At 40.9% G+C, this 19,742-nt stretch overlaps 1 protein-coding gene across 1 annotated transcript; it reads left to right on the plus strand.

The window, feature by feature from the left end:
• Window positions 1-638: 638 nt before the first annotated feature.
• On the plus strand, window positions 639-1,483 carry LOC104213740 (uncharacterized). Its single transcript, XM_009763282.1, has 2 exons — window positions 639-961; window positions 1,399-1,483. Exons 1-2 carry the CDS (start codon window positions 639-641, stop codon window positions 1,481-1,483), a joined length of 408 nt encoding a protein of 135 aa, XP_009761584.1.
• Window positions 1,484-19,742: the final 18,259 nt, after the last annotated feature.

Raw genomic sequence — 19,742 nt, forward strand, 5'->3', positions numbered from 1 at the left:
CAAAAGGCTTTTGACAGGATCAAAGATTATCTATCAAAATCCCTTATACTGGTCCCACTTGAACTTGGTAGGCCTTTGTTTTTATATCTATCAATGATGGATAATTTCTTTGGATGTGTTCTGGGGCAACATGATGCAACAGGCAGAAAAGAACAGGCAATATATTATTTGAGCAAGAAGTTCATCGATTATGAGGTTAAGTACACCCTTTTAGAAAGGACATGTTGTGCCTTGACTTGGGTCGCTCAAAAGTTGAGACATTATCTTTTGGCCTACATTACTTACCTCATATCCATAATGGATCCCTTGAAGTACATCTTCCAAAAGCCAATGCCCACTGGCAAGCTCGCAAAATGGCAAATCCTACTTACAGAGTTTGACATCGTCTATGTCACTCGTACCGCGATGAAAGCGCAGGCTTTGGCAGATCATTTGGCAGAGAATCCAGTTAATAATGAGTACATACCGCTTCGCACATACTTCCCGGACGAAGAAGTCAACTCGATAGAGGAAGTGGTTCCAGACGATCACCCTGTATGGAAAATGTATTTTGACACCATTACCCTGCGACGGCCCGACTTCGGTTCTTCTGTACTAATAATACGGTAGAATATGAAGCTTGTATCATGGAATTGAAAATGGCCATCAATCTGGATGTGCGTGAACTATTAGTTATGGGAGATTCTGACTTGCTTATCAGGGAATCCCAAGGCGAATGGGAGACTCGAGACATCAAACTTATTCCATACAGACAATGTGTGCGAGACTTGAGCAAAAGATTCAAATATATCGAGTTCAGGTACATTCCCCGGTTTTACAACGAGCTAGCCAATGCATTGGCTGCTATAGCCTCGATGCTCCCTTATCCAGGCAACACTCATACTGATCCACTAGAAATCAAAGTTGGGAATCAACACGGTTACTGTAATACAATCGAGACAGAACCATATGGTAAACCATGGTATCATGACATAAAACGATTCCTGAAAACAAGAGAATATCCAGAGCATGCCAAAGGAGTTCGTAGTTCCATGTAGAAGTAATCTTTGCTCAGGTTGTTTAAATACAGTTTAACTCAGATCGAACCATTTCGCCTAGAGGGATTTAACACTTTATCGATAATACATGGTGCTAACACCCGATTCTATTTCATTCCAGTAAGAGAGGGTACCAGCCTATGATTACATTTCCTTTCAGTTGCCAAGGTACCGATCCCTGGTTAAACTATCCTTCGTTACCAAATTTTATCTCTTTCAGCTAGTTTATACTACTGTTTCTATCTGCCTTTTCAATAAATGAGATAATTTACAGATTTCTCTAATAACTCACAAAATTTTCCTAGTACCAGACTAGGGCAGAAATTTTGTTCCTTTTTGTTTGTCTTTGATGTCTTTGCAGGCTCTGCCGTATAGCACAAGTGACGATTAAAGCTTGCAGTTTCAGTTTCTCATCAGAAGAAAGAAATCCTTCGATCACAAGATAGTCGGAGTTTAGCTTTGATAATGTGTAAGCAGCCCAGCTTCTCAAGATTCATCTTCTCAAATTTTGATCCAGAAAGCAAGCCATCGAGATTGAGTCATAATCTTTCTTCAAAAGAATTAAGATGCAATCTAAAGTCAACACAAGCGAGCAGGTCAAGAATCAAGATTTGATTCTAGAAGACACGTGGATAGGCATTTTTGTACTCTTAGTTTGCAGACAAATGTAGTGCTCTTATCTTTTTCTTTTGATGTAAGAAGCAGTAACGGTAAGAGTAACAGCAACAGCAGCAGCAACAGCAGTGTCTGGTAGTCCCACCTACCAAATTTTCCCAGAACTACACTGACCTGATTTCTTTATAGCCAAGGATATGTAGGCAACCTCAGAAGCAAGGTTCAGTCACCACCTTTTTTAAAATGCTTCCACTAGAGTGAATGTGAGCAAAATAATATCCATGGCATTTATTTGTCTTTGCACGAAAACTCTTCATGTTCTCGAGCAAAGAGGGGCAACTGTAAATGCCTATATATAATATGTATGTGTGTGTGTTTGTTCTTATTTTGTGTATGTATAAGTTTTAAGAGTTGAGTAATGGTTTGATAAATGGGGTAGGGTTTGGGCTACTGTAATTTAATTAAAATTGTGCCAAAATTGGCCCAAAATTTGAGCCCAAAGAGCCCAAACCCAGTCCAAAAGGGGGATGCCAAGAAGAGCTTAAAACGATGTAGTTTTGTCTTGAAACTACGTCGTTTTGGTTAAATGACAAGATTCAATCTCATCCACCCATCTTGATTTAATCCAACGGTCCTAGTTTGATCTTCATCCTAGATATTTAAAGCATAAAATCCCCAAATTTACCCCATTTTCCCCATTATTTCCTCTCTCTTCTTTCCCTCTCATCACTCTCTCTTCTCTCTCTCCCAAGACTGTCACCGTCGCCCATTGCCACCACCGGAAATTGCCCACCGGCGGTGGTCGACCTCCAATCCGCCCCAAAATTTCACCATATAATCTCCAACACCTCCTCTTTCCATATTTTAAAACCAAATCCTAAAAAAATCTTTCAAACTCCTTGAATCTTAGATCTAGAAAACTTTCCCGTCACTTTGTTGCCCAAATTCTTGAAGCTCCAACCACTACCACCCCAAAATACCTACATCAATGGATAGAGCTCCTCAAGACCTAACTATTGATGTCAATTCTACCCCAAAAATCCAGCGACCAAAATTAGGCCTAATTCCGGCGACCTCCCGGAACACCCTTTTTGGCATACCACCATTTTTTCGGCCTTTTGATGTGTAAAATGGTAAAATACTATTCTTTTTCATGGCTGATTTTTTTATTTTTATTTTTAATTTTTATATTTTATTTTTGTCTATTATTAATTATTTTAGCATTAGTTTTTTATGTTTGAAATGTTAAATTTTCTATTTTTGCACTTGTTGAAGTAGTAAAATAGTTTTGTATTGATAAAAGTGAGGTAATGAAAAATACTTAAGAGTATATGGTACTTGTTTGGCTGTTTGTTTACTGCTTCGGGACTCTTTGAGTACAACACTCAAAAGTCAAATTGTTTGGTAAGAAAATGTAGACCTTAGGACATTATTAGACTAAAGTCTATCATTGAATAGTGGAGAGCAGATTTTGTTTGAAATACTTGACAAGATTTGAACTAGAAAGTCTGGCTTTTTGAATTTAAGAGCAGATTTTGTAGAAAAATCTGTCAAAAAGATTGATTTTTAATTTTTTTAAATAGCTGGTTGTTTTGATATATAGAGGGGGCATATTTTTTAATTGCTTTGTCACAAAAACAAAAAATATCAGCAGTTGAACACATGAAAAGTAAGCTGAAATGGTGAGCTTTGGGAGTGAATCTTAGAGTGCAAACTTTAAAAAAGTATAAGTCCTCTTTAGAGTTCGTTTCTGGGTTCCCTCTCTAAGTTTTCGGGTTGTTTTAACACGGATTTGCTGCTGGTTTTATGTTGCTTTAGTTGCTGAACTACTGTTTATTCTTTTGCTACCAGGTAATCCTTTAAGACTCGTAATATACGTATTTTCAGCAATGGGAACAACTTAAACATGCTGCACCATTTAAATGTGTTTGATGTGATGAATAGTTTGACAACAAAAGAGCTTGTATGTTATTGTTAGGTATTAAGCATGTGATAATGTGAATATAGTCCTTCATAATACTTGAATATTGAGTTGTAAGTTTTTGAATGGGATATGTAAGTTGTTTATGGATTTTTTTAAGCATGTTTTCAAGTTATTATATCCGAGTAACAATGCTAAGTATGCCATGAATTACTTTAGGTGTATAACACATAGCATGATTTCGTTTTAGTTGCTGAAATTTCACTGCCAACATATGCTTCTAGGAATGCTGTGATAATATCTTTGTGAATCTAGCCATTTTGCCGGATTTGCAAAAATGGATATTTTTGTAAAGTGGGCGTTTATACAATTGTGACTATGTAGTTAATGGTCATGAACTCAAACTAAATAAAGAGCTAAGATTGTTTCAACTTTGGGCCTTATTGAATCAAAGATAAAAGTTGGCCCATTTACCTTTAAACAACAAAATTACCCCTTTTCTTCTATATAGCATTGGGCCAATTGAAATTCATTTCTTGGCCCATTTTAATAATAAATTACAGCAGCCCAAAAGCTCCATACAAGCTGGCCCATTTTTTTTAACAAGAAGTTGGTTCATTTCTTTTGAAATAGATAAAGTTGGTCCAACATTTATTTGCATAATTTTTTCCAACTATAAAGCTCGAAAAAATAATAATAATATCAGATTGTTCTACTATTTTAATTAACTAGTTTCCCTTTAATTAATTTAAACGTTAGGCAAATAGTAGGTGCACTTTAACTTCACGGACACACTTGTGTAGCGTGACGCTAAACTTTTAATAAGTTAATTCATCAATTTCATGTCATATTCAATAGTTTTAATTAATTTATAAATCTTTTGTCATAATCACGGATTCGATTGCGTAGTGTGGTAGTGACATTTAATAAATTTTCTGAAAAAGAGGGTTAATGTTTCCTCCAACACAATTGCAGCAATTTTTTAAAAGTAAATAACGTGCTATCAATCGTCTGTCATGACTGCGTATTCGCTTGCGTAGCGACATTATGAATAAATAATAAATTTCGTCGATCACACATTCTCTTGCGTAGTGTGGTTATGATATCTTATTATTCGAAAATATTCTTTAATTTTTTCTAATAATCAAGAGATAAAAGAGTATAGGTAAAACAGGAAAATAATATAAATCACAGTTTGTCCAAAATTAATTCAAGCTAAGATTAAGTCAATAAAGCGACCGTGCTAGAACCACAGGACTCGGGGAATGCCTTATACATTCTCCCCGGTCAACAGAATTCCTTACCCGAACTTTGTTTTTGCGGACCGATTAAAATAGAGTCAAACCTTCTTTTGACTAGGGATCCAAATTAATGGTGACTTGGAACACCGAAAAAATCAATTCTAAGTGGCGACTCTGAACAATAAAATAATCCCTATTCAAATTTTGTCACTTTAATTGAAAAAGCTCTTTGGCCCATACACATATTATTATTATGTTGAGGGGTAGAAAAGGAGGTGTGACAGAGGTAAAACATGCGTTCATCAAGGACGAGGTAACAAAACTCCTCAAAATAGGGTCTATCAGAGAGGTAAAATATCCCGAATGGTTGGCCAATGTGGTGGTAGTTCCCGAAAAGCGAAATAAGTTAAAAATGTGCGTAGATTATAAAGACTTAAATAGAGCATGCCCCAAAGATTTGTTCTTGTTGCCCAACATCGACCGCTTGATTGATGCCACGGCTGGCCACGAGATCCTCACGTTTCTCGATGCCTACTCGGGGTATAATCAAATTCAGATCAACCCCGAGGATAGGGAAAAGACTTCGTTCATCACGAAGTACGGTACGTACTGTTACAATGTGATGCCCTTCGGGCTAAAAATGTGGGATCCACATACCAACGCCTAGTTTATAAGATTTTCGAACATCAAATAAGCAAATCCATGGAAGTTTACATTGATAATATGCTAGTTAAGTCGCTACGCGCATAGGACCATTTGACCCATTTGCAGGAGACATTTGAAATCCCCAGAAGCTACAACATGAAACTCAATCCCAAGAAATGTGCCTTTAGAGTGGGTTCACGAAAATTATTAGGCTTCATGGTGTCAAACAGGGGAATTGAGATCAACCCCAACAAAATCAAAACCATCGAAGAAATCATGATGGTAATAATGTGAAGGCCGCACAACGGCTGACCGGGTGGATAGCAGCCTTAAGACGATTCATATCGAGGTCATCAGATAGGAGTCATCATTTCTTCTCCTTATTCAAAAAGAAAAATAGCTTCGAATGGACTTCGGAATGCCAACGTGCCTTAGAGGAGTTGAAGCGATATCTAACAAGCGCACCTTTGTTCCACACCCCAAAGGAGGATGAAACGTTGTATTTGTACCTGGCCGTATCCGAGGTAGCAGTAAGTGGTGTGCTGGTTCAAGAAGAACAAGGTATGTAATTCCATGTTTATTATGTAATTAGGATCCTGGGAGATGCTGAAACCAGGTATTCGCATCTAGAAAAATTAGCTCTTGCATTGATAAGTGAACCTTGAAAATTAAAGCCTTATTTTCAATGCCATCGTATTTGTGTTTTAACGACATATCCTCTTCGAAGCATATTGCATAAGCTCAAGTTATCAAGCCAACTGGCCAAATGGACCATCGAACTCAGGGAGTAAGATATCAAGTATCAACCCCAAATGGCTATCAAGTCCCAAATTCTGGCGGATTTCATGGCCGACTTTACGCCCTCCCTCGTGCCCGAGGAAGATAAAGAACTTTTACGAAAAGCGGGCACATCTTCGGGGGTATGACCTTGTTCACTGATGGTGCCTCGAACATGAAAGGGTCCAGACTCGACATAGTTCTAAAGCCACCTACGGGCGGCATGATTAGGCAATCTATAAAAACTGCAAGGTTTACTAACAATGAAGCCGAGTATGAGGCTTTGATTGCAGGTCTGAAATTAGCCAAAGGCCTTGGAGAGGAGGTCATTAAAGCAAAATGTGATTCCCTTTTGGTGATAAATAAGGTAATGGGAACTTCGAGGTTCGAGAAAACAGGATGTAAAGATACTTAGACAAAATTCAAGTCACGTTGCACCGCTTCGAAGAATGGACTATGGTCCACATACCTCGAGAGTAGAATAGCGAGGCTGATGCCGTCGCAAACCTAGCGTCAGCTGTCGAGGAAGATGACATACTCCTCGGTGCTGTTGTTCAGCTATCCAAATCAGTGATCGAAGAAGGCCATGCCGAGATCAACTCCACTAGCCTGACATGGGATTGGAGAAATAAATATATTGATTATTTGGAAAGTGGGAATCTACCCACGAACCTAAAAGAGTCGAGGGCCCTGTGAACCAAAGTAGCTTGATTCTCACTCGACGAAAGCGTAACTCTATACAGAAGAACCTTTGATGGGACCCTAGCAGTATTCCTAGGACCGGGGAACACAAATTACGTGCTCCGAGAAATCCATTAGGGCACCTACAAAAATCACTCCGGTGCCGATTCCTTAGTCCGAAAGGTGATCAAAGTAGGCTACTATTGGGACAGCATGGAGAAGGACACCAAAGAATTCGTCCGAAAATGTGACAAATGCTAGAGATTTGAACCAATTATTCACCAACCCGGTGAACAACTACATTCAGTCTTGTCACCATGGCCTTTCATGAAGTGGGGAATGAACATCATCGAACCCCTACCAATGGCACCAAGTAGAGCTAAATTTATTTTTTATGAATGACTACTTCTGAAAATGGGTGGAACTACAGTCCTTCTAGAAGATAAGAGAAAAAGAAGTCATTAACTTCATTTGGGACCATATCATGTGTCGATTAGGGATTCCCTCCGAGATAACATGTGATAACGGAAGCAGTTCATCGGAAGCAAAGTAACTAAGTTCCTCGAGGACTATAAAATCAAAAAGATCCTATCAACACCTTACCACCCATATGAAAATGGTTAGGCCGAGTCCACAAATAATACCATCATTCAAAACTTGAAAATAAAGTTAGAAAATGCGAAAGGAAAATGGAGAAAAATATTGCCCAAGGTGCTATGGGCATATCGAACAACTCCAAAATCGAGCACAGGAGAGACGCCTTTCTATCTGGTATATGGCTTCGAGGCTTTAATACCGGTCGAGGTCGGAGAGCCAAGCACCAGATTTTGACATGCCTCCGAGAGCTCAAACAATAAGGCCATGACTGCAGCCCTCGAACTATTAGATGAAAAGAGAGAAACTTCACTGGTACGAATGGCTGCCCAAAAACAAAGAATCAAAATGTACTATAACAGGAGAACAAATCTCCAAAATTTCGGAGTCGAAGACTTAGTCATATGGAAAGTCACTCTAAATACTCGAAACCCTGATGAAGGGAAGCTAGGCTAGAGCTGGAAAGGACCGTAGGGTCCTACAAGATTGGTACCATGGAAAGCGAACATCTTCCAAGCAATTGGAACATATCAATGCTCAAACACTATTAGTGCTAAGGTATCCGATGGAAGACACCAAAACATCCTCCAACTCAAAGACCTTGGGTTTTAAAGCATGCATTGCGTTGTTTTCCTTCGATCGGATTTTATCCCATAAAGGATTTTACCGGCAAGGTTTTTACGAGGCTACATCTATATGCTACCTAAAGAGGACTCAACAAGTATTCTAGGCTTCTCTCCAATCACCCTCGAATACTGGGAGGCATCCCCCCGGGACATCGCCTCATCAGAGAGATCAAAACAAGAAAAAGAGGGTCTCGATAGGAAGATGATGTATCGGACCAAACGGTCAAATAAACCGTGTTCGCATAGAATAGTCGAACCCTCGACGGCAAAAACTATATATACTTGTGCCAAGTCATCAAGGAACATTTTTTCAGGCCAAACACTTTGCGCTTCAAAGAAGTTTGCTATTTTCACAAGAAATGGCCCCAGGGCCAGAAATTTCCCGAACACTCGGAACTTGACACCAAAAACTCGAAGCTATAAGACCTCCAGGCCAGAAACTTTAAGCTCATATGCCCTCAATGAGGCAATATCAAGCTCACAAGGAATGGCTCCAGAGCCAAAACTATCGACGTCTCGGGGACTATCGTCGATTGTCGCCCCATCGAGTTATCAAAACTCGAGAACTCGAGGCCATAAGACTCCAAGCGGGCAACCTCAAACCTGAAAGCCTTCCATGTGACAATGCTAGAAAATGTAAGACCTCCATGAGGCATTATCAACAGTGTAGGCCCTCTATAAGGCAACCTCGAGCTCATAAGACCTCCATAAGGCAATACCAAATATGTAAAACCTCAAGCAAGACACGAATTATACTTGTGCCAAGTAACCTATCTATAAGACCTCAAGTAAGGCATGTTAAAATTTATAAGACCTTACAAAAGGCATAAGCCCGGTCTTAAAGTCAAGGCTATATATTCGAACTTGTAATACCCCTAAAAAGGCATACCCTCAATATAGACGCTGAAGCTACCTCACTCGGGGACTAAAAGGCTACGACCAAACAAAGTGACTACGGTCACAAGGCTCCGGCCAAACTAACCAAATTCGGGGACACCCGACCGTCGCCATAGAATCAAAGGCCTTATATTACTTCGAAAATACTTCGAAAAGAATCGGTTAATCAGGCTACCCTCAGCATATGAAAAAGAGCTTCAATCATGTCAGCTCCAAACAATGAAAAGGCTTCGAAACAATTCAGCCATTGAGAAAAACCTCTCGAGGTGCTTATTTATTGTTACATAACGGCTCACAATCGAGGTTTTTATCGAACCATCGAAGAGTCGGACAAACACAAAAACTTCAAAAAAGTCTTTAACGAGGGAAAAATAAAGCCTATATTAGAGGACGTACCGACCCAACGCATAAGAGCCTAAGCACCAGCTTATATTAGAGGTAGTACCGACCTAACGTGTAAGAGCCTAAGGGCCAGCTTAAAAGAGCTTTAGGGCCGACTAGAGGTCCCATCAACCCAATATGTAAGAGCCTAAGTGCCAGCCTATATTAGAGGTCGTACCGACCAATGTATAAGAGCCTAAGGTCCAGCTTAAAAGAGCCCTAGGGCCGATTAGAGGTCACACCGACCCAATGCGTTAGAGCCTAAGGGTTGGTTCAAGTAGCCTTAGGGCCTATTTTTAGACCTAAAGGTCAATGAACTCAAGTCGAAACTCGACTGAAGGACTAATCCCCAAACGGTCAACTTTCGACCATTACAAATCACTCAGCAGTAGCAAGAACCTAAGGGTTTAATTTGAAGTCCAAAATTTCGGACCAATTGTCAACAAGTGTCACAGTTTATTATTAAAAAGCAAAGGAAAAATGAGAAATGATGAAAAACGAACGGATTTTTACATATATATTGAAAGTTAATAAGGTTGCACTTACAATGCCTATGCCTAAAGCCCTTACAAGGGAGATAGCAAATAAAACCCTAATCTACCACCGGGGCTGTGCTTTCAACAACCTCCTCGGACGTTGTGCCTTCAATAGCTTTGGCCACAGCCCCTAGGTCTTCAGCGGCCTCTTACCCTTCGGGGATTTCGCATTCATCTTCATCATCTTCCAAGCCACTGCTCGACTCACCTTCAGAAGCAAGGAGGGCCACAGATTCCTCTTCTAGGGTCTTCACCCTCTCGATCTTGGCAGAAAAATTAATTCCCCCTGCATATATATCCTCGAGAGCCTGCCTCTGAGATTCTAACCGGGCATGTTCCACAGCTCGGGTTAATTGCAGCTCGGCCTCCTCGGACACCTTTTTAGCCTGAGCACTTGCAACAACAGCGTCCTCTTTGTGCCAGGATACGAGCGCCTCGGCTTCATCCCTGACCCAGGATAGTACAGCAACTAACTCAGTATGAAGATCTTTATACTTATTACATTCCGCCCTCGCATCATGAAGTTGATGTCCGACTGATACAACCTTCCCCTAGAGGGTATCTCTCTTAGAGGCTATCTCACTCACGTGCCGTTTGAGTTCGAGAATTTCAGAGTCTTTGGCTCAGAGCTCCTCCCTTGTTAGGACATCTTTTCTCTCAAGCTACATAGATCAGCCCAAAGGTGTTAAAACACTGAAGTCAGGTAAGCATGTAGACAAAACCAAACGAAAACTATATAACATGCTCAGTGAGATGAGTCCTCTCTCGGGACGCCGCCTCTATACAATCTCGAAGGTCACTGAATTTCGCATCCTTCTTGGTAAAAAGAGCTCTAAGCTCATAGCCTTCTCAGGTGAGCTTCCTGCGCTCACCCTCGTAACGAGTCAACTCGGCTTGAAACTTGGCAATGGTCTGATTATAAAGCACCTTGGCCTGGAACCATGAAGAAACAAATTCAGAAAGGCAAAGATCAGGACGTCGAGTAGAATTTACAAAAAATTACCTACTCACAGATCCTATTGATCTCACTAAAAATAAGTGAGGCGTCGAGCTCAGGGTTTTCCTCGGGCACAACAAAAAGCGTTTCAAATGCATCTTTATCTCTGACGAGCAACCTCACATTGGAAGATTCTTTATTCTAGGCATCATTCATCTCCCTCAGAGGAAAAGTCGGTCCTAGAGGAGAATCGCTCACTTCAATAACCCTGATTGGATCAATCGGGGTTGTCTCTTATTTCTGGAGAGCTTCAGACCTAGGCTCCTTCGGACCACCGACCAAATGCACCTCAGCTCGAGGAATATTTTGTCCACCAATCAACATGAGGACGTTACTCGATACGCCCTCAAAGGGCTCTTCAGCCTGAGGTAGGACAACAACAGCATCAAGTTCCGATTTAGAAGCCATCGGCTCAGCAATATGTGGGATAGTCAGGTTTTCTCCTCCCTCGGGTGCTACTGAGGAATCATCTTTCTCCTCGCCTTCATCTCGGGGACTCCCCGATACTTCTAACGCTAAGGCTGATTCGTTGTTGAATCAGCCTTAGGTTCTTCCACTTTGGCATTCTTGGATTTCGAAGGCTCAGTCGACGACTTCCTTTATTTTTCTTCTCTTTGTCAGGTTTCGGGGTATTTGCTTCCCCAGAGGGTGCTTCTATCATCAATGACGCCTCTCCCAGACCTACGCAAATAATAAATATAAACATAAAGAATAAGGGTGCAATCGGTGACAGTTCTTTTAAGAGTTTCAATTACAGCAAAAGTGAGGGCTCACCATGGTTCTTGGCCTCCCATCGAGCCCTATACAGGTCGCTCCACACTTGTTCAACATATGGTCAAGTCGAATCTAGATGGATAACCCAACCCGAGAGATCCTTAACCGCACTAGGGTACACCGCGTCAGCTGCATCAGCGGAGGAAGTCAGTTCATGCGGAAATTGATCAAAAAGGAAAATAAAATACTTAATTAGCATATCCACTTACATTTCGTGTTCCACCTTTTAAGGCACGACATCTTCTCCACTGAAATCAGGTCTGAGGCCGTAACTCGGACAAAATAGATCATCCACCTTCTATCCCTAACCTCGTCAGTACAAGCAAAGAAGGCTTTCGAGGCCCGACATTTGAGCTTAATCAGGCCCCCATGGAAGATTCAGGGATTGTATATTTTGATCAAGTGGTTGAGGGTGAAGGGCATCCCCTTAATCATGTTCGTAAAGTATCTGATCATGTAAACAATACGCCAAAACGATGAATTTGGCCGAGAGTCACTCGATTTCGTTTGTAGAAATCGAGGATCACGGGGTTTATTGAAGGCGAGGATGGCTCCACCGGGCCAAGAGTAAATGGATAGTTATACACACTAAGGAAGCTAGCCTTGTATGTCGTTATGTCCTCTCCCCGAGAAGGAATCTCCACCAGCACCGCGTCTCCCCAGCGGCAGTCAGTCCTCACCTTCTCGGCATCTTCTACTAAACTAATATATCAGGACATGGGTTCACATCGTCCCGACTTCGAAGAACGCCTGTCGACCTTGAAATCGGAGGTTGTTTCGTAGGATACCGGGATGCATTCCTCAAGATGAGGGGGTACTGTTGCCTTGCCCTTAGACGAGCGTGAAGAAGAGGAGGGAACATCTTCTTGAGGGACAGAGGTGGAGGTCTTAGCCATTTTGTTAAGAGATTTCAAAAGAGAAGAGAAATTATAATCAGAGAAAGAACACAAGAGATAAGTAAGGAGAACTCTTTTGAGTGATTGATGATACAATGGAGAATAAGGGGCGAGGGAAGAAGTATTTATAGAGGCCAATCATGTACGTTGGAGTAGGTCAAATGATAGACAACTGCTGTAATAAATTCAAAGGGTTTTCAAGGGTTGTGTGGATGCGACCTTTAGACACCCTTTTTATCACATCAATCACTTGTCGCGCCCCCTTTTCTCCCTTTTTGTGATGAGGAGGTCATGGTTTCGACTTTCATGGGGGAAATAACTCGTTTCCTTTTGGGAATTGGGTGTTTGCAGAGTCGTCATCTAACTAATTACGGTGCGTTAGGGCATCTAGAGTGATTAACTCTTGGGTTGGTTTGCGTTAACAGAGATTAGGGTAAGGGCTCGAAGTAACCTCGAGGGGAAGGTGTTAGGCACTCCTCTTGGTTCACAACTGTAGGTCCTGGCCGAACTTATATTCACAAATTAGTCCATATAAATAGTTGAATCAAATAAGTTTCAAGTAAAGCACGTTGGATAACTCAAGTAGTAAGACAAAGGTTTGGACAAATTGTAAAACAAAGTATTTAAATAAAAAAAAGGAATTTTGGTAAAGGAGGGGTCCTAGGTTGATTATCCTATAGGATCACCCCACACAATGTCTGGTAAACACTCCTCGATGAGGGGCTACACGTGACATTAGCACGTAGTCATCATATCATATATCTACCCTTCCCATCCCCTTATTGGTCATGCAATGCGAGTGTTTGGTCGACGATTTCTATTGTGTGCTACTACCCGCCCCTTCTTAATGGTCTTAGAGGGAGTTAGGAGCTCTACCTATAGTTGGTTCTAGATGTACCCTAAAGTTTTAAAAGGAGAAAATTCTAAGGTGACAAACAAAACACTTAGGACTTTCAACACATTAAGGGACCAATTAGAGGCTCAGAGTTTCCTCCTCTAAGAAACACATAAGCAGCACGACTCAAGCACAGTTAAGGTCTTTATTAGACAATGTCCTAAGGCAGGCTTATCTAGGTGGATATGCAGAAGACAAACAAACTCAGAAATCATAACCCTAGCAGTTGCCTATGGATTCTTTTTAAAGCCTGTTAGGATCAGAAAACTCTAAGCACTAGAAATAGTTTAAGAGATGCAGTTTTGAAAATGCCTTGAGGGCTTGCCTAAAAGCAGAGTACTGATTAGCACATCTGTATAGAAACAAAGCAGGTTTTGAAACGGACTTCTTTAATACTTATAGGCATGATATCTAATGAAGTTGAGACAGTTTGAAAGAACTCGTTTTAGGAAATACTTAATACTTAATAAAACCAATTCAAAAATGAACTAGGCGTGGACTAAGTTAATTTATTAGACTAGATTATACTGACAAGCAGAATTTCGAGTATGGCTCCCTGTAGGCATGATATCTAAGTGTAATACTGATTTTAACGATTTGCAGGCATGGAAACATACATAACTCTTGTTATAACTGAATCTGGATTAAGTCCTATAGGCATGGCATCTATTATATAAAAATCAGATTAAATGTAAAGTCCTATGAGCATGATTTCTATTTGGTAGAGCAAACAGATTTAAAAGTAAAATCCTAGGAGCATGATTTCTATTTGGTATAGTAAACAGATTTAAAATTAAAATCCTAGAAGCATGATTTCTATTTAGTAGAGCAAACAGATTTTAAAAGTAAGGTCCTAGGAGCATGATTTCTACCCATATTACCCCATAAAGCATGTATCTACCAACCCTTTTTACTAAATACCCCAATATCTATTTACAAGTTATTATAGACCAATGAATGAATTACATAAGTGAATAAACAATCAAGAAGCTATTCTATAGGGAGCCTTCAATTAGGCCTAGATTCTCCAAAGCCTCCAATGACCTCATGTGGCTCAATTCCATAGACAATGGCATAGTTTAGGTGCATCAAAGTTCCTTAAGGATCTCAAGGATCTCAGGCACTGCTTATACCTAGACTTGGTAATCTAGATTTGAACAAGTGCAGTGTGGAAGGGCCAGCCTCAGTATGCCAGAGTTCAGAGGATTCTCAAGAGGATCCCAAGGTAGTACACATACTGGAGGGGGAAGAACCTAATGACTAGGAGTAAGGTGCAAGTGCTTGACACAAGTTTAGTGAAAAAACTGTATTGAAAGGGAAGTTTGTTTCAAAATTAATTTAGTAAAGCAATAGAGACTTTTGAAAAGGGATTGAAGAAAGGAATAGAAGTCCAAACACCTAAAGACAAGTTTGTACATAGCCAATTCACATAACCAAGTAAATTCAATACACACATAAGGGTCAGGGATTTGGGATACATAGAACACTTGACTGCAAATACATAACCCAGCAAAGGTCTAGGGCTGGTTTAGACATGTTCAGAAATAGTTGACCCTGGCATAGTCACAAAACCAGACATGAAGAACAGACTCACATGCAGGGGGATAGGGATTTGGGGAATTCATGGTGGTAAACATATAACAAGTAAGAGATGATTGGTGTATACGTACTCATAAACAAACAGAAGGGGAAATATATTGATCTCAAGGGAGGGAAAGAAATGATAACATGCTAATAATGTAACCCTCAACTACAAGTTTCACAACAAAACTACAAATAGAAGCAAACTAGAAACAAGATAAACTGAAACAATAAGAGAATCATATTGTTGTTGGAACTTTGAATTGAAACTAGGACATACCGGTAAAGAGGATAGTGGGCAGAATGAAAGAACAAGAGAACACAAATTATTAGCCTTGTCTTGCAGCCGACTAACTTAGAGCAGTAGCAAGTAGCACAAGAGAGAGAGCAGAAATTTTTAAGTTGAGAGATAGTTTTGAATCAAGAGTTTGTGTCTGTGTGTGTTAATGATAGAGCATATATATAGTTTGAAACTAGGTAGAATAATAAGTTAAGAATCAAGATCAAACACTAATTATGGAACTAGGTATCAATTGTTATAAAATTAGTAGAAGTACTCCCTTAATTAAGGGAGTTAATTTCAAACAGTAAAGTCAAATAAGGAAAGAGATCACATAAGACTGGCACATAACACTCAAGGAAATAGTTTTAGCATAGTACAAGTATAGAACATGTAATTAAGGCTAAGTACATAATATCTCAATTAAGGAATAATGTGAAGGCCGCACAACGGCTGACCGGGTGGATAGCAGCCTTAAGGCGATTCATATCGAGGTCATCAGATAGGAGTCATCATTTCTTCTCCTTATTCAAAAAGAAAAATAGCTTCGAATGGACTTCGGAATGCCAACGTGCCTTAGAGGAGTTGAAGCGATATCTAACAAGCCCACCTTTGCTCCACACCCCAAAGGAGGATGAAACGTTGTATTTGTACCTGGTCGTATCCGAGGTAGCGGTAAGTGGTGTGCTGGTTCAAGAAGAACAAGGTATGTAATTCCATGTTTATTATGTAATTAGGACCCTGGGAGATGCTGAAACCAGGTATCCACATCTAGAAAAATTAGCTCTTGCATTTATAAGCGAACCTTGAAAATTAAAGCCTTATTTTCAATGCCATCGTATTTGTGTTTTAACGACATATCCTCTTCGAAGCATATTGCATAAGCTCGAGTTATCGGGACAACTGGCCAAATGGGCCATCGAACTCGGGGAACAAGATATCAAGTATCAACCCCAAACAGCTATCAAGTCCCAAATTCTGGCGGATTTCATGGCCAACTTTACGCCCGCCCTCGTGCCCAAGGAAGATAAAGAACTTCTACGAAAAGCGGGCACATCTTCGGGGGTATGACCTTGTTCACTGATGGTGCCTCGAACATGAAAAGGTCCAGACTCGACATGGTTTTGAAGCCATCTACGGGCGGCATGATTAGGCAATCTATAAAAATTGCAAGGTTGACTAACAATGAAGCCGAGTATGAGGCTTTGATTGCAGGTCTGGAATTGGCCAAAGGCCTAGGAGCGGAGGTCATCGAAGCAAAATGTGATTCCCTTCTGGTGGTAAATAAGGTAAATGGGAAATTCGAGGTTCGAGAAAATAGGATGTAAAGATACTTAGACAAAATTCAAGTCACGTTGAACCGCTTCGAAGAATGGACTATGGTCCACATACCTCGAGAGTAGAATAGCGAGGCTGATGCCCTCGCAAACCTAGCGTCAACTGTCGAGGAAAATAACATACTCCCCGGTGCTGTTGTTCAGCTATCCAAATAGGTGATCGAAGAAGGCCATGCCGAGATCAACTCCACTAGCCTGACATGGGATTGGAGAAATAAATATATAGATTATTTGGAAAGTGGGAATCTACCCGCGTACCCAAAAGAGTCGAGGGCCCTACGAACCAAAGTAGCTCGATTCTCACTTGACGAAAATAGAACTCTATAAAGAAGAACCTTTGATGGGTCCCTAGCAGTATTCCTGGGACCGGGGAACAAAAATTATGTGCTCCGAGAAATCCATGAGGGAACCTACAAAAATCACTCTGGTGCTGATTCCTTAGTCCGAAAGGTGATCAAAGCAGGCTACTATTGGGATACAATGGAGAAGGACACCAAAGAATTCATCCGAAAATGTGACAAATGCTAGAGATTTGCACCAATGATTCACCAACCCGGTGAACAGCTACATTCAGTCTTGTCACCATGGCCTTTCATGAAGTGGGGAATGGACATCATCGAACCCCTACCAATGGCACCAAGTAGAGCTAGATTTATTTTTTAAGAATGACTACTTCTGAAAATGGGTGTAACTACAGTCCTTCGAGAAGATAAGAGAAAAAGAAGTCATTAACTTCATCTGGGACCATATCATGTGTCGATTCGGGATTCCCTCCGAGATAACATGCGATAACGGAAGCAGTTCATCGGAAGCAAAGTAACTAAGTTCCTCGAGGACCATAAAACCAAAAAGATCTTGTCAACACCTTACCACCCATATGCAAATGGTCAGGCCGAGTCCACAAATAATACCATCATTCAAAACTTGAAAATAAATTTAGAAAATGCGAAAGGAAAATGGAGAAAAATATTGCCCAAGGTGTTATGGGCATATCGAACAACTCCAAAATCGAGCACGGGAGAGACACCTTTCTCTCTGGTATATGGCTTCGAGACTTTAATACCGGTCGAGGTCGGAGAACCAAGGCCATGACTGCAGCCCTCTAACTATTAGATGAAAAGAGAGAAACTTCACTGGTCCGAATGGCTACCCAAAAACAAAGAATCAAAATGTACTATAACAGGAGAACAAATCTCCAAAATTTCGGAGTCGAGGACTTAGTCCTATGGAAAGTCACCCTAAATATTCGAAACCCTGATGAAGGGAAGCTAGGCTCTAGCTGGGAAGGACCGTAGGGTCCTACAAGATTGGTACCATGGAAAGCGAACATTTTCCAAGCAATTGGAACATATCAATGCTCAAATGCTATTAGTGCTAAGGTATCCGATGGAAGACACCGAAACATCCTCCAACTCAAAGACCTTGGGTTTTAAAGCATGCATTGCATTGTTTTCCTTCGATCGGATTTTATCCCATAAAGGATTTTACCGGCAATGTTTTTACGAGGCTACATCTATATGCTACCTAAGGAGGACTCAACAAGTATTCTAGGCTTCTCTCCAATCACCCTCGAATACTGGGAGGCATCCCCCCAGGAGATCGCCTCATCAGAGAGATCAAAACAAGAAAAAGAGGGTCTCGATAGGAAGATGATGTATCGGGCCAAACGGTCAAATGAACCGTGTCCGCGTAGAATAGTCGAACGCTCGACGATAAAAACTATATATACTTGTGCCAAGTCATCAAGGAACATTTTTTCAGGCCAAACAATTTGCGCTTCAAAGAAGTTTGCTATTTTCACAAGAAATGGCCCCAGGGCCAGAAATTTCCCGAATACTCGGAACTTGACACCAAAAACTCGAAGCTATAAGATCTCCAGACCATAAACTTTAAGCTCATGTGCCCTCAATGAGGCAATATCAAGCATACAAGGAACGGCTCCAAAGCCAAAAACTTTCGACGTCTCGGGGACTATTGTCGATTATCGCCCCATCGAGTTATCAAAACTCGAGAACTTGAGGCCATAAGACTCCAAGTGGGCAACCTCAAACCTGAAAGCCCTCCATGTGATAATGCTAGAAAATGTAAGACCTCCATGAGGTATTATCAACAGTGTAGGCCCTCTATAAGGCAACCTCGAGCTCATAAGACCTCCATAAGGCAGTACCAAATCTGTAATACCTCAAGCAAGGCACGAATTATACTTGTGCCAAGTAACCTATCTATAAGACCTCAAGTAAGGCATGTTAAAATTTATAAGACCTTACAAAAGGCATAATCCCGATCTTAAAGTCAAGGCTATATATTCGAACTTGTAAGACCCCTAAAAAGGCATACCCTCAATATAGATGCCGAGGCTACCTCACTCGGGGACTAAAAGGCTACGACCAAACAAAGTGACTACAGTCACAAGGCTCCGGCCAAACTAACCCGATTCGGGGACACCCGACCATCGCCATAGAATCAAAGGCCTTAATTCGAAAATACTTCGAAAAGAACCGATTAATCAGGCTACCCTCGGCATATGAAAAAGAACTTCGATCATGTCAGCTCCAAACAATGAAAAGGCTTCGAAACAATTCAGCCATTGAGAAAAACCTCTCGAGGTGCTTATTTATCGTTACATAACGGCTCACAATCGAGGTTTTTATCGAACTATCGAAGAGTAGGACAAACACAAAAACTTCAAAAAAGCTTTAACGAGGGAATAATAAAGCCTATATTAGAGGACGTACCGACCCAATGCATAAGAGCCTAAGCACCAGCCTATATTAGAGGTAGTACCGACCTAACGTGTAAGAGCCTAAGGGACAACTTAAAAGAGCTTTAGGGCCGACTAGAGGTCCTATCAACCCAATACGTAAGAGTCTAAGTGCCAGCCTATATTAGAGGTCGTACCGACCAATGCATAAGAGCCTAAGGGCCAGCTTAAAAGAGCCCTAGGGCCGATTAGAGGTCACACCGACCTAATGCGTTAGAGCCTAAGGGTTGGTTCAAGTAGCTTTAGGGCCTATTTTTAGACCTAAAGGTC

Source organism: Nicotiana sylvestris, chromosome 7 (assembly GCF_000393655.2).
Source record: "Nicotiana sylvestris chromosome 7, ASM39365v2, whole genome shotgun sequence".
NCBI lineage: Eukaryota > Viridiplantae > Streptophyta > Magnoliopsida > Solanales > Solanaceae > Nicotiana > Nicotiana sylvestris.

Bases quoted from the DNA above. Each gene is read 5' to 3' on its own strand.
- LOC104213740 (XM_009763282.1), top strand. From the start codon at position 639: ATGGCCATCAATCTGGATGTGCGTGAACTATTAGTTATGGGAGATTCT. The intron at 962-1,398 runs GTATCATGACAT...ATGTCTTTGCAG, and splicing joins GAACCATATGGTAAACCATG to GCTCTGCCGTATAGCACAAG.